The 21595-nt window shown below is 42.1% G+C and overlaps 1 protein-coding gene across 7 annotated transcripts; it reads left to right on the forward strand.

The window, feature by feature from the left end:
- Positions 1-1906: 1906 nt before the first annotated feature.
- On the forward strand, positions 1907-18476 carry LOC135237139 (NLR family CARD domain-containing protein 3-like). 7 transcript variants are annotated; one of them, XM_064303928.1, is made up of 13 exons: positions 1927-2128; positions 3780-4130; positions 6297-6377; positions 6840-6899; positions 7102-8938; positions 9216-9302; positions 9748-9915; positions 12273-13304; positions 13670-13720; positions 14357-14407; positions 17162-17212; positions 17607-17657; positions 18338-18476. In XM_064303928.1, the coding sequence occupies exons 2-8, from the start codon at positions 3800-3802 to the stop codon at positions 12574-12576; spliced, it is 2868 nt and encodes a 955-aa protein (XP_064159998.1). In that variant the 5' UTR covers positions 1927-2128; positions 3780-3799; the 3' UTR covers positions 12577-13304; positions 13670-13720; positions 14357-14407; positions 17162-17212; positions 17607-17657; positions 18338-18476. The 7 variants fall into 7 exon arrangements, with proteins under 7 accessions (XP_064160050.1, XP_064159998.1, XP_064160009.1 ...); XM_064303980.1 differs by lacking the exon at positions 13670-13720 and having other exon boundaries at positions 1907-2128; XM_064303939.1 differs by lacking the exon at positions 14357-14407.
- The last annotated feature ends 3119 nt before the right edge of the window (positions 18477-21595 follow it).

Genomic DNA, 21595 nt, shown 5'->3' on the forward strand with positions numbered 1-21595 from the left:
CAAAAAAAAAAAAAAAAAAAGAGAACAGTACATATGACATTTCCTTGGACAAAAAAATATAACTACTAATGGCTGGTAGTCAGGTATAGGCAAAAATACACTAAAATGCATTCTTCTTACAAAATACCTCCAAAGCATTGTCTGCGCCATGAAATAAAATGGTGGAAACATGGGATGCTCTGCAAGTTACTGGCCATACAAGAATGGCGAGGAACCCATATTGCATATGAAATACACACATATAAATGCATGTGAAATACAAATTTATTCCAAATACTGCCCCTCCCCCCTGTGAGGTTTGATGTCTGTAGTCAGCCCACCAAACCGACTGAGACTTTTCTACATCAGTGCAGCATTCATGCTAATATAGCCAGACCCTTCTAACAGAAATAACAGACCTAAAGATGCTGAGATGGCTGCAACTCAGGCCCTGCTCCAACGGAGGACTGCAGCTGAATTTTCCTTACATATCAGGTAGCGCCCATGTTTATCTGTAATAATGTGTGCCTCTCCTCCCTTGGGAAATATTTTGTCTCAGGAGCCGATCCATATTCTCGGCACGGCATGTAGATAAGCCATATGCCACAGCCAGCTCTAGGTATTCGATTTAAGATAATAATAATAATAATAATAATAATAATAATAATAATAATAATAATAATGCATGTGTAAAACATTTTTATTATAATAGTAATATACGTGAGCCTGTGGAGTACGCTGAAATGCTTGTGTAAGCAGGAATAGAAGTGAAGCAGAGATACAAGGGGATTTACGTGACTCACTCTCATGTTACTGCCTGTTTCCTCCTCTCTCCCCCCCCCCCCCCACCCCCCCCTTCTGTCTCTGCCATCCCTCCTCTCTCTTCATCTCTCCTTGCTGGGCTTTTTATTTTACATCTTTACTACTTCATGGATTATAATATAGAACATTGCAGAGTGATGTTAAAACACAGCAGTCCAATATTTACACAGGTTAAGAATTCAGCACGAGTAAAGCTCATATTTTACTGGCTCAGATATTAGCCGAATAAGCATGCGTACATGTCTAATGACTCATTCGTACGGCTCATTCTTATGAAAAAAGACCTCATAGAATTTCTGCCGACTGTTCTTTAAAAAAAAATACACAGGTCCTCGGATGACATAAACAAGATGGCAAAAGTTTCGCAAGTATGACAAGAAGAAGTTAACCAGACAAAATGTATGTGTGTTCAAATATTCCCAATTATTACAGAAATAACAAGTGGAAATTGATTCCAAAAGAGTAGAAATGAATGAGCTTCACCAGAGACACTGCTCTTTAAAGATCATACTGTCGTAAAGGCGCATTTGCGGCATTCAAAAGAATCTGCATATCTGATATGGCTGGGTCAGTGTGTTTAAAAGTAATACAGACCTATAGGATCAGTTAATGAACACTTTGTTTTATTCCCTTGTCCCCAGAGAGAGTTTGACTGTTGTCTGGCCAAAACTGGAGTTGGCACTGGTTGCCAGAAATGACAAACATCTCTAAAACAAGCCATAAAGTGGACAGAAACTCACGTACAGTACATGTACTGAAACACCATGTACTATAAGCAGGTTTCCATTGGACTAAAAGAGCTTATTTCTTACATTCTTACAGATACCAGCCCAGTTACAGTATCCACTCTCGGACACAACTGTGCCGTATTGCCATATTGACACTGCATGATTTTTAAATGCAGTTTTATACACTTCAACTGCGCTCTATTTCCCTCCCTTATTTTCTTATCTTTTTGTTATCTCTCCTTTGAGGGCGAGTGTGCATGGATCAATAATACTCGAGAGAAACCGTGTGAGGGAGTTTCACTTCAAAGCCAGCTTCTTCGACGCCCGGCTGAGCTGACACGCCGTGACCGTGAGTGGCTCCCGCTGATTGGAGCAGAGCAAAGAGATAAACAAGCGGTGCGCGGACGCAGCTGGACTATGGACCCGCTTCAACAGTCCCTTTCTTGAAGGCGAGAACGAAGGCACTCCCGTCCTCGCGCTCCCGCGGCCAAGAGGTCCAACGGCACCCGCCGTCAGTTCGGAGCATGTGTCCGTCTGCAAGCAAGCTCTCCGGTCTCCCTCACCCGCTCTCCAGAGTATAACGCGCTTCGGCAGCGAAGGTAACGTCCAAAAAAGCATTTGTGTGTCTATAAAGCCTTCCTGTAGGCTGTAATGCACCGCGCAGCAGTCCATACGGGCGTGTAGTCTGCCGTGCGCTGTCCTGTACGTCTGTGCTTAAGCGTATCAGGCTAGCGCTGGCGGTGGGGAATGTACTGGAATAAAGCCGCCCGCCGTCAGTAGTTTTTCACCTTCAGGACCTCGATCAGCTGTCCCACGACTCCTACCTTCTGACCACCTTTGGAGGCAGAACACATTGCGGGAGCGGTGCGGGAGATACAGCACACAGAGCAGCCTTGCTGGCCTATGTTTTTAAAGTAAATATGATTTCCTTCTGTTGCACGGGCCCACAGTTCTTGGCCTTCCACTTAATCGATATTTGTTCTTAACTTTGACTTGCAAGAAAAAACACAGTGTGTTCCACTCTTTCTGCACAAACACAGGTTGGCGAGTCAGTTTCAGTGGTGCTGTAGCTGAACTCACGCAACTGTGATTGCGAAAAGAAATTGTATTGATTCATGATTTTAATTGTCCATCGAAGTTAAGGGCAGAATCTGATGTTGATCAAGTTCCCCAGGCTTTGTCACTGACAGCTGTGCATTAATATTCTGTTTGGGTCTGTCATTATGTCACAAATATTGTCTGGCAGGGCAGTAAACTATATTGTGTGTATTGGGATGTGTGTGTGTGTGTGTGCCTGATGTGAGGATGTGGTCGCTTGACATTTTAGAAAAATTTAGGAAAATATTTTTTGTCTTTTTAAAATATGTTAACGTAGGCTACTACATGTGGAACATCATAAGAACTCGACTATAATAAAGTAATATAGGAGGAGAGGCTGTGGAATATCACCAATATAGTCGTGGCTAAAGGGTGTAGTCAGCCGTTGTTACCCTTTAGCCATAACTATATTGGCGATTTGCCACGACCTTGGGTGCCTTATTGCTTTTATAAAAAGGTTTCCACGTGTAAAATATCAATGATAAAAATTGGGGTTTTGTGTCCTCATAAATTTGTCAACATTACTTTTGGGGTCGCATCAGAAAAAGGTTTGGGAACCCCTGGATAAAGGATAGCAAAAAATATATTTAAAAATGTATTTACTCTGAACTAATTTGCATTTGTTGACCCTTATACTGCAGATGGCCCTGTTCTGAGACAGTGATAACATAACATAACATAACATAATGACGAGAACAGGCCATTCAGCCCAACAATGCCCACCATTTTCCTGACTAAATTAGTGCTCTGATTACCTAAAGACTAGATAGTATCTAACACTGTATCAAGCCTAGTCTTAAAAATCCCCAGAGTAGAGTTTCTACCTCTACTACGTGACTTGGCAGGCTATTCCACACACTGACCACCAGACCTGGGTCAAATACGTATTTGTTTTGGATTCAAATACTTTTCTGTGCCCTATTGATCTTGCCTGGTGAATTTGTGCCCGCCAGTATGACCAGGAGGCGGGATTTGCACTTTTTGAGAGTATTTCAATGGTTCCAATGCACCAGACAAGATCAGTAAAGCGTAGAAAAGTATCTGAATCCAAAACAAATACGTATTTGTCTGTTCACTACTCCCTGCGTGACAAAATTCTTCCTAATGTCTGTACGGAATTTACCGTTTACATTCCCTCTGGTCTCCTGGCAGAGCTCCGCCCCCACACAGCCATGGGCTCCCCGGGTCAGATCCTGCAGGCCCACCGGGACAGCCTGCTGCTGTGGACCAAGCCCAACCCCGCCCCGCTGCTGCGCTGGCTGCGGGACGACGGCGTCCTGTCCCACGCGCAGTACCTCTCCCTGCTGGAGCGGTCGCCGAGCAACGCGGTGGCGGCGGCGCTGGAGGCGGTGCGCGGGCGGGAGGAGGCCAGCCGAGGGTTCCTGGAGGTGCTGAGGGAGGTGCAGGGCTACTACTGCGAGGAGCTGCAGGCCTGGGCGGAGCGACACTGCGGGGGCGCCGTCCCGGACCGGACCGCCGAGCCGACGCCCGTCTGCGAGGAAGGTAGGGGGCACGCAAAGCTCCCCAGGGGCTCGTTTGCAGGGGTACTTACAACAGGGGTGCAAAATTGTGGCCATGTCTGTTTTGGGAATTCGGGCCAACACTCCAGAAGGCTCCTCTGTGTCCCCACAGAGGAACCATATCTAGGACATGGGTTTCTTGCCAGTTAAAATGATTCAGTCTGGGAGCTTTCACATGTTTCTCACCTACCACAGATGGTTCCATTACATTACATTAAAGGCATTTAGCAGATGCTCTTATTCAGAGCGACTTACATTGTATCCAGTTATACAGCTGGATATATACTGGAGCAGTGCAGGTTAAGTACCTTGCTCCAGAATCTGCAACATTTAGGTTACAAGACCAACTCCTTAGCCATTATACTACACTGCCCCCATTATACTACACTTTTAGTTCCACGAAGAACTAAAAAGGGTTTGTTTTTGAAAACAAGCCAAAGGCCCCTTTGTGTAATTGTAATTTTTTATTTGAAATTATATAGCCTCATTCATTCAATCTGACAATCATGAGTCACAGGTATGATTATAGCAGTCAGTCATCGTATCACATACACAACACTTCCGGAAAGACCTAGAAAGGGTTCCCCTGTGCAAACAAGCAAAACAAAACTGATTTTAATTACTTATTTAATTGCACTTTATTAATTAGCTCCAATCATTTATTCAATCTGACATTCATGAGTGACAGCTATGATTATAGTCAAACACCACAGCATTGTGTTTTTAACTAACCGTATACATTTGTAGTCAAGCAAAGGAGTCACAAACCTCATTTTATTAGAATTATATCTATCTGCAGACAGTGTAGCTTCGAGCTAGCATGTGTACTGAATTTTAAAACCCCATATTTTACCACGGTTTTAAAACTGTTGCACCAAGGCTATTTTTATGTTTTTTTTTTAATTTATATAATTTCAGGTGTTCAATCTAAACTTTTCCCAGGTGCTTATGCCACTAAGCTTCACATCATGAAGCTTTATTGGCTGCTATATGCAGATAGTGAAGCTTTAAGATAGCAGTTGTTGATTTATTTTCCATGTCTCATATCTAATCATTGTTTTGTATCTAGGCTTGCTTTAATGTGTTTGAAAAATTATTATAATATACAGTGCTTTATCCCCTTGACAAAAAATAAATAAAATAAAATAACAGAGAGCACAAAGTTATTGTTCTAAGCTTGCTGAATTTAGTGAACACACACAGTATGTAATCAAACACTGTTTTTTTTTGCATTACATCATTCGTAAGACTTCTGCCACAGCAATCGATCTGTTACTAACAGAATCACTCTTATGAATGCATTAGTCCACTGCTTTTAAATTGACCTTAAAAAAAAGGTTTGTCAGGTTTATAATAACTTTGGTACGTTTTTCTAAATGTATTATCTAATTGATGGACTGACCCTGGACCAGTTCTGTTGCCTTGCAGTTTCTTCAGCACTAATAATGCTATCCATCACACCCTTTGTAACTTTGAAAGAACACTATGGCCCATTGTGAGGCTGTACAGACCTTCTGTAATCTCATGTGGTGAAAATTATGTGTACGTGCCAGTCTTTGTAAACAAATATAATTTATGCTTCCATTATTTGTGTCTTTAACATTTCAACTATGAACAGAAATAAGTAATCATGTAAAATATACTATAACCTATGTACAGTAGGTTAGAGGCTGAAATGGATGAGGACTTAATGTAAATAATACATTTAAGAATCACTACTAATAATACAATAATAATACAATTTATACTGATGTAATTAGCCCTCAACCTTTTTCAACCACTAATGTAAATATTCTATAGTATGATATATACGTAATTATAATTATACTTATAATTAGGTAGACTTAAATTCAAGCATAATCTCTGGAATTGTTAGTATTTTGTCTGTCATTCTGCGCACTTATTACTGTGTTTGTCTGTGGTGTCTGTGTGTGTGCGTGTGTGTGTGTGTGCATGTGTGTGTGCGCGTGCGTGCATGTGTGTTGGTATACTTATGTTTATAATCCTAAAACCTCAACATATGTACAAATTAGATGTACTTTTGAAACTTTAAGAACATATCTCAGCCCCTATCAACCATTCTATCGCTTGCTCAATTCTGTTTGTACTGACAGATTTTTGCCTTTTGTCTTTTATTTCTTTCCATTAGAGAAAAAGAAAGAAAAGGGCTCGTTTGCAAAGATTTTCAAATCCAAATGCAAAGGGTTCAAAGTTCCACAGGAAAAAAAAGGTAAGGAGTGGAGCTGACCCGATTTTGATTGATAAATCAATCGGCCACCTGTCACACTTGAGCAGATATTCAGACCGCTGCCTAATTGATTAATTGAACCTGCCATGTTTGCGCCCATCAGCTCTTGACACCACTCGCTTATATTGACGTATACTTCTCAGACAGGGAGCACTGGTGACCACAAGCACCATAAGAAATCAAATCAATATTAATGACTCAGTTGGGAGGAAAATCAAAACAGCTACACACAGTCACATCGTCTTTATAGGGTTTATTTTATACGTATATATCGTAGCTGGAAAAATGACATACCTCACTGTTACAAGAATACAAGAAGTATACCGTACTGAGATAACTCGCTCACCCATCTTTCCCTCTGCAGGTAAAATGCACTCACGTGAGGAAAAAGAGCGAATGAGTTATATTGTGCTGAGCAACGTTTCATATTAGCCTATATTGCAGGAGCTATACCGGACAGCAAGCTGAAGCCTCGACTGAGTGTCAAGCAGTCTAACCTGAGAGGTAGGAATGCTGAAGTGATCACAGGATGACGGGCAACTTTTGACTGAAAACGATGATCCAGTTTTCCGCCTAAATTCCCACTAAAGTGCAGAAAGATATCACATTAGCAATATTGTGACACTCAGGACAGGTTTATATCCATTTGCTCAACCTAGTGTGTCTGTCTTTTCTGTCGTTTTAATTCCACCCTTGACCCTCGCAGTTCCTCTAATGGCCCACAAAAAGACTCTCCTAAATCAGACAGAGAGGCTCACGTCCCACTCAGAAGGCGGAGGGATGGTTTCCAATTCCCACTCCCACATTGAGATCCGCTACACCGACCTCTTCGTAACCGAGGACAACGAGGAATTCGAGAGCAGCCAGCATGAATACTTCAGCCTGGCCAGCCGTCGGGCGAGGATCTACGCCCACCAGGACTGCCAGCGCATCCAGCCGTGCCACCTCCTGAGCAAGCAGCGAGCCACGGGCTGCCCCCCAAAGCGGGTGAAGGTGAAGGGCATCGCCGGGATCGGGAAGAGCGTGGCCATGCAGCGCATCGTCTACGAGTGGGCGCTGGGCAAGACCATGCGGGACTTCGTCTGCGTGTTCGACTTGCGATTCCGTGAGCTCAACCTGGTCACCGGGCCCGTCAGCCTGTCGGGCCTGCTGGGGTCCAGGTTCCGGTACCTGGCCCCCGTCCTGCCCCAGCTGCTGGGATCCACAGGCTCCCTCCTCTTCATCCTGGACGGGCTGGACGAGTTCAAGCACAGGCTGGACTGGGACGCCCCGGACAGGGCCATCGGGGTAGACTCAGAGGTGCCCGTGTCGGAACTGGTGGTGGCCCTGGTGAAGGGCAGCCTCCTGCCCGAGGTCTCGGTCATCCTTACCTCCAGACCCTCCACCGACGCCCCCAAAAGGTTTTTCCAGAGGTGCTGCGTGGTCCTGGGGTTCGAGGAGGCCCAGGTAGAAGAATACACCTCAAAGTTCTTCAAGGACACCCAGGTCGCCTCCAGGGTCTACGGCTACATCGTGGGCAATGACAGCCTCTTCGTCCTGTCATTCATCCCCCTCTACTGCTATATCATCTGCACAGCTTTAGCTGAGTTTTTCACTGGGGGGAGAGAGAACGGGCATGGTGGAGAAGGCGAGGACAGGGATGGCTCACAGTCACTGGAGCTCAACCCTCCCCGTACCGTCAGCGAGGTCTACTACTGCTACCTGTACACTGCTATCAAGCACCACGCGCTGAGAGGCACAAGCAACAGCAGCGCCTCCAAATCAGAAGTGTTCTCCGTCGTCAGGGCCCAGCTGACCAGCCTGGGCAAGCTGGCCTACGAAAACCTCCTGAGGAGCAAGATAATGTTCGACCGGGCGGACCTGGAGAGCTTTGGACTGGAGCCCAGGGAGGTGCATAGCACCTTCCTTAGCCAAATCCTGGTCCCTGTGGAGGAGGAGAAGGTGGAGATGTTTGCATTCTTCCACCTGACAGTCCAGGAACATCTGGCCGCCCTGTACTGTGCTGTCAATCTCTCCAGCCCAGAGCACATCCTCGGAGGGCTTGAGTTCTGGTGCTTTGGGCAGCCCCTCCCCTCTGCGGCCCCTCCTCTCCTCCTGGCTCCGGACTTCCGCTCGGACCAGACCAGGGTGGAGAACCTGCAGATGTTCACCAGGTTCTTCATGGGGCTGGTCAGGGCTCGGCTGGGTAACCAGTTGACCGGAATGGAGCCAGTCCCCCTGGACAAGGAGGATCTCCTATCCCAGCTGGGGGTTTGGTTCAAAACCCAGTTCAAGGGCAGGGAACTGTCGAACCAGACGGCCCTCAACCTCCTCCACTGCCTGACAGAGCTGCACACGGAGGAGGTGGCCAAGGCGGTGGCCCCGGAGATCAAGAGTCTCAACCTGTTCAAGATGAAGCTGAGCGTGGTGGACTGTGCCGCCCTGTACTATGTGCTGCGGTTCTCTCCCCATCGCCTGGAGGAGCTCAACCTGGGCTACTCCAACATTGGGAATCGCGGCCTACGCAGGCTGGGGCCCATCCTGCACCGCTGCGAGAGCCTCTAGTGAGTATCCATGATCCTCTCCCACTTTGTGAATGTAACCAAAACTAAATAAACAAATTATTATTATTATTATTACTAGTAGTAGTAGTAGTAGTAGTAGTAGTAGTAGTAGTAGTAGTAGTAGTAGTAGTAGTACTAGTAGTAGTAGTAGTTGTTTTAGTACTAGCAGTATTTGTATTATACAGTATTACAGTCATAGTATTATACATTAAAGGTAATAAATAAGAATGTGACCTTGCAGTTGCATTCCTGCTTTAGTTCTATTTCTTTTTTCTAGTTTACGCTACAACTGTCTGGACCGGGATGCGGCCATTTTGGAATCTGCGATTCTGAAATCGGGGGACTGTCAGGTGAAGAAGCTGTTGTGAGTAGTTTTGGGGGGCTTTCCTTTGAATGATGCCGTCACACTCACGCACCGCGACATGCTCCCTTTATTTTGATCCTGGACACCCCGTTTCTCACTCAGTATGTTCCCCTCTTTTACTCGATTTTGGTTGTCTCAACTGCCCGAAAGCCTCATTTTCAGCACATTTTTCCATTTCGTCAAGTTGTGCAGATTAAATATTCACAATATTCAAATTCATACAAGCTTGATGTTTCACTGAAGCAAATCAGATATCTTGCTCAAGATCTAGAGTATAGCAGCAATGCCCCAAGCAGGGTATCAGATCCACAGCCATTGGGTTACCAGCCCAGACGTACGGAAGGTGTTGTGTCACGCAAGTTTTGAACAGCGAACTTTCCAGTCTACTACTAAGTAAACAGGTCTAATCCACTTCCTTTCTTTCATACTCCTCTTTTTTGCTCAGCATGTGCGGGAATAGCCTGGGTTCGGAGGGGGTCCGAGAGCTGTGGCTCGCCCTGGAGGAGAACTCCACGGTGGAGGAGCTGTACCTGGACATCACCGGCATCACCGAGGGAGGAACCGAGAACATGGTCAACTGCCTGAGCAAGAACTCAACCCTGAAGACCCTCACGTAAGACTAGAGAGAGAGAGAGAGAGAGAGAGAGAGAGAGGGGGGAGAGTGTGTGTGTGAGAGAGAGAGAGAGAGAGAGAGGGGGGGGGAAGAGAGAGTGTGTGTGAGAGAGAGAGAGAGAGAGCAATGGACCCTGTAAAACCAGTCACACAGTCCACACAGCTACCAGACAGACCAAGGGCCAAGACTTCCAATAAGTCTTGATTAAGATTATATGACAGTTTTTTCAAAACCACACTCTTTTTGTATTATACGAGTGCCTTCTGTTATTTTTTTCAGTTCCTACAGTCTTTCTAAACATGGCACTGAGTTTATTGGCTAACTGAGTGTTGTAGTTTCTCTACTGCCCTCAGGTGGGAATTATCAGCCAGTACACCTTGAATTTGAGAAAGAGGAATTCACATGAACATTATAATATAATATCAAACTTTATTTATATAGCTCTAACCAAAGCCCAGTTAAAGTGATTCGCACAAAGTTCAGAAAAATATGAGTGCTAATTTCATGCATGAAATTCAAGTCAGGTCAAAGTGAACAACAATTACAACAATTTTGTGATGTTCTGTGCAAGGACCCAAACGCAGACCAGGGAAATCCAAAAAACGTCAGGAGATCAGATAGCCGAATGTACAAAGGAACAGGCAAAAGAGAAGTCAAAACAAAACAAAGGTCAAACCAGAAAGCAATCAAACAAAAGGAGCAGGCAAACTCGAAGTCGTACGGAAAAGGCGTCTCAGGAATCTCGATAAACAAAGGCTTACAAAACATCAGCACAGGGAATACGATCAACTTTCTGGCGGAAAAGACTGACATTTATACACTGGGGAAGGTAACAATCAAGGAGAGGTTACGTGAGTGAGGGCGGAGTAACAAACAACATCCAGGTGAAGAACATTAGGATAACTAATTCAATGACAGGGGACTGACAAAACGTGGACTGGAATCACATGGACAACAATGATAACAGACGGCCTGGGTTTAGCAGGTAAAACACGTGCAGAGAGAGAGAGCGGTGCAGTTAGAGCAAGAGACAGGTGCAGGCAATTGCAGAACTCAGCGTTCGGGCAGACTAGAAAGAAAAGGGGCGGAGCTACAGCGCAGCATGGAAAAGGGGAGAATAGTTAATGTATTAGTATAGTGATCTAAACTATCAAAAACCCAAAACTAGTGTTAATCCATTAGTAACATTAACATGTTAGTATATTAATGAGGTTAGTACTTTACAATCTATAAGTTAGTAAGGATTAGTAGAAATTAGTAAAACTGGATATAAGCAGGAAGTAAGTAAAACGACACTGGAAAGAAGGGGGGAAACCACGAAAACCCGGAACCACCCGAATAGTGAAATCACGCAAATACAGGGGAGTGAAGCAGCTCAGGGAACACAGACACAGAGACGGCACTGGGGAGACAAGTGACCGGGAGAATGAAAATACTGGGACGGAGGATGTGAAAAACAATAAACCCACAGAAACTCAAAACAAACACTAACAGCAAACAGATACCAATACAGACTACAACAGAAATTTATTTAAAAAGTGGTTCAAAAGAGTATGGCAGGAAAAAGTCTCAATCATTCAATCATCATTGTATTTATTGTAAATATAACTTATTATTATTCAGACATTTGCTCCATAAGTTGTGTGATTACTAAAGCTGACTGAGAAATATGGTGCTGAAATTAATACAGATGATAAGCTGCTGTTTTCTGCAGTGAGGTGTAGTACACTGTATCTTTTTTTAATCGGTGAGCAAAGGGAGTCTGTCAAAGAACCCTTGTCTTAATGATTTGCATTAGTTTAGCATGTTGCGCGTGAGTTAGCTAGAACAACGACTCACTACTGACTCACTACAGACAACTCAGAGCTGTGTGATTCACCTCAAGCTACCGGGTGTGACTTGCATTGAAGTCAGGACATGCACTGCACAATAACAACATATTGAAGAAATGATGATTGCAAGATGCCCTGCAATAGATTGCTGATCTGTTCAGGGTGTATTCCTGCCTCTCGCCCTATGCACACTGGGACAGGCTCCAGGACCCCCAGTGACCCTGACCAGGATAAGCAGGCATAGATAATAGATGGATGGATGGATGGATGATTGTAAGACTGAGGGTAACTGATGTCTTGAAAGAAAGGTTTGCTTCATTTCACAATTTTGGTGGTGGAGAAGGAAATGGTGTGCAGGTCAGGTTTTGACAATCAAGTTAGATTGACCACTGCTGCTACCTGACGCAAATGCAAATTACATGCAAAATAAAATCCCCACCAACAGGGAAGTTGAAGGGCACAGACGACACGGTCGTCATACAGTCTTACAGTGTTTTACAGCGTAGGGATGCTGTCGGTTCACAGCTTGGTGGGGAACGAGATCGGCGAGGCTGGGAAGGACAGGCTGAGGGAGCTGAGGCGTCTCAGGCCGGGGCTCCACGTCATCGGGAACTTTGTGGACGACCTGGGCCTGCTGCAGGCCTACCTGGACTGGGTGGAGGAGCTCCGGGCCGACCGGGACCAGATGGACTCCGTGAGGAACGTTGACGCGCTGCAGTCCGTGCTGAAGGGTCTGAGAGTGGCGGGGGCGCACGGGGAGGGGCAGAATGCACAGAAAGCCAAGGAACTGGAGACCAAGATCCTCCAGCTCCTGGAGACCCCCACTTAGCTTACAGCAGACTGGTGATAAATACACACATACACACACACACACACTTAGACACATACCTACACACACGCACACACAATTACACACACAAGTCATATGGATTCAATGGGAGCTCTTCTGTGCCTACTGGCCTGTGTTCTTCTTCAAAACCACGGACAGGTTTGTTAATGATTTTTTACGTATTCTATAGCTATGTCATGGTGCTGCACTAACAAAGTCACAGACTGGTAAACCTCCGGTTGAAGGATGGAATCCCGCCTCGCCCTCAGGCAGATCATTTCCTCTTTTACACTAACGCTTTCTTACGCTTATATATTTTCTTTACCAAAACTCACTCACGGCCACCCATATGCATTTCATGACGGCAAATGTATTCCTTTTATGAAAAGCCTGGGGTCATTTTACTCGAAGGTTTCTTCGTAAGGATACAAAAAAACATTTTGCAGACAGGAGATTCAGTGTTCCAGAGATAAAATGGACATCAGAACATCACAAAACAGCAGTACAAAAGACATCATAATTAAAAGTCAGAAAATATATAAAAGTCATGAAAACATTTTGGGAGAATTAAATCTACAAGAATTTCCCAGTAAAACTGCAAGATGAAGTTATTGAACATTTCAACATTCAAAATGGATTTCTTATGCAATGACTTACAACGAAAGCACCGTATTATGTTAAGAATCACGCGAGAGGACATCACGTGCTTTGGAACGTGAAGATTGCAGGTGAGACCCAAGTATTTTCATTATTTTAATTTTTTTTTTTAATTTAATTATTTTTAATTATGTTTCACTCTGTTTCACTTTCATCTACATCCTATATGATTATAAATATGTTGAGAAACTTAGCAGCAGTGAGGACTGTGACGTAGAAGAGAGGCGACGGGAATTACGATGTCGTGATTACGAGCGCGTGTCCGTAGTAGTGAGATAGAGAAAAGACGACATTTCAGGCACAACAAAACTTTAAAGAATTAAACTTTATTTACATCTTAAAATAAACCATACAATTTTACTTATTTTGCTAAACTTTTAGGTATCAATTTAAGGTCTGAACTGATTAGAACTGACCATTTTAACTTTAACTAAAGATATTTCAATGGAGCAAGATCCTGCATACGAGGAGTTCATGGAATATGAAGGTAATTGTATGTTTCTAGGCATAAATGTCTGTTTATAAATGTGAATGTTATATGCTGCTCGAGAAATTTCCTCATAGGCTTAATAAAGTATTCTATTTATTAACTGTACTTCCCGCTCCCGTCTGCTGTCTGTCCTGGCCCCTCGCTGGTGGAATGACCTCCCCGTGGCGGTCAGAACAGCAGAGAATCTGACTACCTTCAAACGCAGACTAAAGACTCATCTCTTCAGGCTGCACCTCTCCCCACCCCTCCCTAGCCTATAGTTTAGCTCAAATGTACCTAGTTAGGCTAATACGATTATGTTAGTTTTTATTTGGCAGGATTGTTTTTGTTTTGTCTGATTCTGATTAGGCAATGTGATTTCAGTGCTAGTTTGTACTTGGCAGGATTGTTGTTTGCTGAACAGGTTACTCTACAGGGTTGGAGTCCTGATCTATGTGGTCACTTCTGTCACTATGATCTTTACTTCACTCTAGTGTTTCTTTTGCACCTCTGCACCTTGAACTAATGCACTTGTTGTACGTCGCTCTAGATAAGAGCATCTGCTAAATGCCTATAACGTAAAGTAATGTAATCTATATACAGTATCTATTTTACTGTTTTAGGTCCTAACTTATTATATTCTAACTGCTGCAGATATTTCCATGGAGCAAAATCCTGATCAAGATGAGGTGATGGAATACGAAGGTAATTGTATGTTTCTTGGCATAAACATCTGTTTATAAATGTGAATGTTAGGGTAAACGTCCCTATTAAGCCCACCAAATCCGCTTTTCAGACATTTTTAATGTATACTGCCCCAACTTAAGTGAGAACATTTTAGTTAAAATGAAAGTCTAATCTCTCATTTCTCAAGTGTCAATAATTCATTTATACCAATTTCTAATGTTTTTAGTGTTTAATTTGTCAAAATATGTACCTAACGTACCCTTTAAGCCCATGGGTGTTCCAAATAAGCCCACTTCATGATTTGTTGATAAATAAATATATATTTAAAAAATCTTAACAATACAAACTTGTTCTATTCAAATCTGTAATCTCTTAGCTCTCAATGGCTATTTTCATTTTGTCTCCACTCCTATCCTATGGCCTGTAAATGGCATTTGAAATAGGCATGACCAGCCTTTCTGCTGTGTTGTCAACACAGAAAAAGCTAAACTTACAACATGTCTTCTTTGGAATGTAGCCAAAAAACTATTTACGAACAAAATCAAAACTATAGTGGAAATTACTCTTCAACACTTCATCTTTCAATATGTGTTGTCATTTTGTCTGTATCTCTATCCTACTGTGTGCTTTTGGCATTTGAAATTGGCCAGAATTTCTGGTCCAGTCAGCTGATTGAAAGTGAAGGTGTTTTTATGAAGATTTCTGAAGACCGACTGACTGAACGAAAAACAATTTCAGGTTCAATACTAATGTTCTAAGGATAGTAAATGAGTCAATTTCAGGATTTACAGTTGAACAACAACTTTTCAAATGTTTTCAAATAAAATCACATTGTTCCCAAAGGTCAAAAGGGAGAAAATCCCCATTGAAACACAGTAAAGTGGGCTTAATGGGAACAGGTGGGCTTAAAGGGAACATCAGTGAATTTATGGTTAAAAGACAGAATATTTTATTCTACTCACATGACATTAAAAAACAACTATATGAAATAAATCTATATATGGTGCACTAACATAATATGAAAAGTATTAATTGATCATGTAGAGAAGTAATAAGCTATACTCATTTACATCCACCTCAGTCAGTGTGATTTTTTTGCTAGAGTCACCTTTAAGCCCACCAGGTAAAAATGTTAATTAAAAAATAAATAAAGATAAACATACACATGTATTGTCTATTTAACAGTATAATAATATAAATTGCATACAAAAATATAAACTATACATGCTTATCATGCTTTATGTCATAACACATGTCTCATTCAAAACACTAATCACTTAAATTTTGATAACAAGTGAGTACTTTCCAAAAACAGGAGTAGAAATATACAAAAAATGTTATTTTCTGAGGGTACCAAAATCACCTAAGTTTTTTTGCAACTTCTTCTGGGATCAGCAGGCACATGCCACACATGTGCTTCGATAACTCAATATCGATAAATGTGATTGACTTACAATAAAAAGTGTCATTTACGTAACAAGCAGCTTCATTTGTAAAAACATCACACAGCAAAAAATGATAATGTAGTTTTTTAAAATTTGACTCAGAAGTTGCAAGTGGGCTTATATGGTACGTGGGCTTAATAGGGACGTTTACCCTATATGCTGCTCGAGAAATTTCCCCATATGTCACGGTGAGGTGGAGGGTTAGGACCCAAATGCGGAGGGGGAAAAACTCAAACTCAAACTCAAACTAAAAAAGTAAGAACAAAAGACTTTACTAAACAAAAGGGGAACAAAGGGAACAAAAGGCCTCGCAGGGCAACTCTTCAAAATAAAGGAACACTTCAGAAACAGAACTCTGCGCACCAAAATAATAACACAGTTATTATATTATCATCACATTAACATTACTAACTTCGCTTGATAATTTGCCCCCTTCATTGCAAACAGAAGAAACAATTAAAACTTTGGCAGCTGCTATTACCATAGCCCTGCAACACATAACCTACTAGCTAACGTTAGTACCATTTACTGTATACGTTATAAGGGCTAGTACTCGGTCGGGAGCTAACGCCACGGATTGTCTGCGATTCAAGTTAACGTTCGTGGTCGGACATGCTGACGTTTTGACGCTTCCTGTTAACTAAAATAATTATCTCAATAACCCATTTACACTGATCTTATCCCATACATTCATCACTGACATCAGGTAGGCGAACGATATTCCCGCGAAGTAGCTAGCTACATCCCTGCTATGGCTAATCATATTGCTAGGCTCCACTCCACATGCGCCACGTTAGCTAACTTAGTCAAAAAATACCGCAAACTACAGTATAATACTCCAAATATACACTCTAGTTCCTCAAAACACATTATACACATTTCCCTCCTAATACAGTAGCGCTGCATCACTTATAAACCATTATCTCACCTGCAATATACAATACAATGCACAAAAGAATGATCACTTCGTAGTAGCATGTTTCATTTTCACTACTTTGGCGAACACAGAACTCTGCGCACCGAGACATCCCATTTCCTTCCCAAGCAGCTCCGCTACTGCCCTCTGCTGTGCATTGCGAGTACATACTCAGATAGCCATAGATACCTGACCCAGATGACAAATATACATGAATACTAACAGTAAAATAAAAGAATACCTCCCACAGCCGCTATACTTAAATCTAAACAATGTAAACTAAAACAAGAAAATAGGGAATAGGGGGGTCACCCGTCATTGGCTCTATATTGCCACATCTATTTATTAATCTATATACAGTATCTATTTTACTGTTTTAGGTCCTAACTTATTATATTCTAACTGCTGCAGATATTTCCATGGAGCAAAATCCTGCTCAAGATGAGTTGATGGAATACGAAGGTAATTGTATGTTTCTTGGCATAAACATCTGTTTATAAATGTGAATGTTACATGCTGCTCGAGAAATGTCCCCATAGGCTTAATAAAGTATTCTATCTATTTATTAATCTATATACAGTACAGTGGGTAAGGAACTGCGCTTGTAACTGAAAGGTCGCAGGTTCGATTCCCGGGTAAAGACACTGCCGTTGTACCCTTGAGCAAGGTACTTAACCTGCATTGCTTCAGTATATATCCAGCTGTATAAATGGATACAATGTAAAGTGCTATGTAAAAAAAAAAAAAAGTTGTGTAAGTCGCTCTGGATAAGAGCGTCTGCTAAATGCCTGTAATGTAATGTAATGTAATATTTTACTGTTTTAGGTCATAACTTATTATATTCTAACTGCTGCAGATATTTCCATGGAGCAAAATCCTGCTCAAGATGAGTTGATGCAATACGAAGGTAATTGTATGTTTCTTGGCATAAATATCTGTTTATAAATGTGAATGTTATATGCTGCTCGAGAAATTTCCCCATAGGGATGATAAAGTATTCTATCTATGTATTACAGTATCTATTTTACTATTTTATGTCTTAACTGATTATATTCTAACTGCTGCAGATATTTCAATGGAACGAGATCCTCCACACGAGGAGTTAATTAATTGCATATAAACCACACTCGTTTTGTATTATATGATTGCCTTCTGCTATGTTTTTCAGTTCCTACAGTATAGTCTTTCTAAACATGGCACTGAGTTTATTGGCTGAGTGTTGTAGTTTGTCTCTACTGCCCTCAAGTGGGAATTACCAGCCAGTACACCTTGAATTTGAGAAAAAGGGGAGTTCACATGAACATTATAATATAATATAATATCAAACTTGATTTATATAGCTCTAATTAAAGCCCAGTTACAAAGTGAGTCACACAAAGTTCGGAAAAATATGAGTGCTAATTTCATGCATGAAATTCAAGTCAGGTCAAAGTGAACAACAGTTACAACAATAAACTAACAAGAAATGTATTTAAAAAGTGGTTCAAAAAAGTATGGCAGGAAAAAGTCTAAATCATTCAATCGTCATTGTATTTATTGTAAATATAATTTATCGGGAACTTTGTGGACGACCTGGGCCTGCTGCAGGCCTACCTGGACTGGGTGGAGGAGCTCCGGGCCGACCGGGACCAGATGGACTCCGTGAGGAACGTTGACCACCAGTGGCTGCAGCCAACACCAAAACTACCTGGATGGACTGGACTGCTATGTCCCCATCTGGTGGCCATGGATGGGACTACATAAGGGGCTTTTTGAGTTAACCTTTTTCCAATCCTATGATTAAAACTATACTTCTTTGGAACCCTGGTTTTGTGTACTTCTTCACAGCATTTACACTACCCATGCCTGACACCCTGACAGCCAACCTCTCACGCACGCACACACATACTGTACACACATTCATACATACGGACACACACATACAGATGCAGACACATACAAATACAAACATATACACACACAAACTCACATTTTACATACACAAAATATTACATCAGAGATTCTGCACTATTTAGGAATGTTCGGAACATTGTATTTGCAAGAGTTTTTTGTGCCATTCATAAAATGTGAAATGTGATAATACTCTGCACCAATAATAATCTGTCACCGGCACACAAACATCTCTCTCTAGCGATTATTGGTTCTCCACACCGGACTTTATCTATGAGAAGCAAACAGGCACCCTTGCGAGGAGCCATACTGTCATGTACGCTGTTCCTGTCAAATGGCTGAAGCGAAGTGTGAGCTTGGCTAGTATTTGGATGAGGGGCCTCTGGGGAAAACTAGAGGCTCATTTCCATCACATATTCTGTGCGTCCTTGCCTGACCCGGAACCCGATCATGTCCCGCCATGTTTAAGGACATTAGAGTCCCTTAAGTGCTCGTTGAAGGAGCCGGCAGCAGGAGCTAAGAAGCTCCCAAAGGATGCTTGAGCAAGGGAACATGGGTGCATCCTTTGCGGAAGTTTCGGAAATGGGTGACGTATAAATGATTGACCTTTGGATCCACCTCCCCCTGTCTGCCACATCTGTAATTGAGGTGGCTTCAAACTGACACTTGTCTGAACAAGGACGATCCATTTGCCTATTACATGATTTCTCGATTCCTCTGTCCTTACACCCTTCCCTAAGTTGCTGCTGGAAGTGGTGTTGGTGGGCTAGTAGGGAGTCATCCTCTTTAAACCCCAGTGCAGTGATGGGGACACTGTGCTGTAGGAGACATCGTCTTTCGGATAAGACGTTAAACCAAGCTCCGGACTCACTGCGGTCATTAATGATCCCAAGACACTTATACCAAAGAATAGGGGATTCCCTGGTGTCCTGGCCACATTCTCAACCTGGCTTCTCCACCTGCCGCCTAATCAACCACAGTTTAGTTGGAAAAAAATATATAAAAATTGTTCTCCCTCTCTGTTCCCTTATCACAGTAAAAAAAAGTGCTTTGAATTTCAGGAAACAAGTTGTTACGGTTGCTACTCAAGCACCCACAAACATAACGAAGCCGACACCAAGGTTTCCCAAAAATAACCAAACTTTATTTTATCACACATACAAAACAACAAAATAGCTGCAAAACATAAGATAAAATCAAGACCCGGCCATGGTCGAGAGGAGAGGAGAAAAAGCCCCCTCCCTGAGAAGCTGATTACTCACAACATCAGGATACCTCGATGGAGAAGACAAACTTTTATTCCCCTCGCAAAGCACCCCCAGAAAGCTCCCGGATGAGCCCCCACTTGTCACAAACCGGGCCGCACGGCCGTGACAAAACAGGGAGACGCACACGACCAAGCCAATTAACAAACAATTTATTTAAAGAAAAAGTGTTGCTGATTACACTCTGCCACACCCATCTCCAGGGCCCAGAGCCTGATTTATTTCCTCCACCGGTAAAGACTTACGCTCTCTGGTGCCACCATGTATTCAAAAAGGAAGTGACAGGGCAAAACTGTGTGGGCCAGTGATATCACTTTTGGGAATAACTATGTGAATATCCGTGTTGAAATATTAAAAAGTGTAAGATAGCACTTTAGACACTATTAAAATGAGACTTTAAAAAAGCAACGAAAAAATAAGAAATATGAGTTTATCTATCTTTCTGGGCAATGTAGTATATGAAAAACACGTTTCCAACAAACAAAAATGCCAGGTTACTCACATATACAAAGCACTGTCTGTAAGTCATTATAATAATTCAAATAATTCATTCATTACTACAAATCTAGGCCTGCCATTAAATGTATTGATATCAAAATTGTGCCAAGTTACATGAAACAATATTGGCTATCTTAGCTCAGACAAATTAAACAAGCTGTATTCCAAAGCAATGCTACCCAATGTTTCCTAAATTATTAAGTTATGAAACATTATACGCTTCTGTCCTTCCCAGGGGTCACCTGGCATGTGACACACAATTCCTCGTATTTCTTTGTTTGAATTGATCTTTTTTTTTTTGTCATCAAAAAAAACGAAAAAAAAAAAAACGCTCTCATGCCATAGTCTGTGGGATAAAGAACTATTGTCTGTTGTTAGTGAAACAGCTGACCAGGATAATATGGAAAATAATAAACATATTTACCCAGCAATGGACTGGACCGGTTGGTGTTGTTTTTCTGGTAATACTGGACTCTTTAGCATTTTATTTTATTTTTTTATTTTAACCTTTATTTACCCAGGGTAGGTTCGCTGAGCACAGATCCTCTTTTGCAGGAACGCCCTGCTTCACACTCATACACATTCACACCTGGGATCTGCCCAGTACAACCACAATCCTCTATTGTTGGCCACTGAGCAGCTCCACTAAATTATTCCACATTTTTGACAACTATTTTGAGTGACTTGAAAGAATTGAGGAAATATTGGGCAGCATTGCTTTGGAATACATCGTATTTAATTTTGTTCAGGCAAGATAGCCTATATTGTAGTACCGTAACTTGGTGTCATTTTGATATCAAAACTTTTCATGGCAGGTCTGGATTTTGGATGAATGAATGAATGAATGAGTTATAGACGGTGTATGTCTTGTATGTGTGAGTAACCTGGCATTTTTGTACGTTGAAAATGTGTTTTTTTAGGAGATAGTATTTTCCAAGAAATTACAAAATATCCTTGACCACATTTCGTTAGGTGCAGCGTATTTGTCTGCTAACAGAGTGAATGCGTAAGTGAATGCGATGCTAAGAATATTTTCTGTTACGCTGACCTATAAAACACTATTCCAAAAGCAGAATTAGACATGTTATACATCGTTAGAAAGCTTATACTCTCACCTACTGAATAAATTAATTGTCTATCAAGCCAGACTGTACTAAAAAGGGCGAAGAGGCCATAAACAACAGGTGTGGTA

The sequence above is a fragment of the Anguilla rostrata genome, chromosome 1 (genome assembly GCF_018555375.3).
Source record: "Anguilla rostrata isolate EN2019 chromosome 1, ASM1855537v3, whole genome shotgun sequence".
In the NCBI taxonomy this organism is placed as follows: Eukaryota; Metazoa; Chordata; class Actinopteri; order Anguilliformes; family Anguillidae; genus Anguilla; species Anguilla rostrata.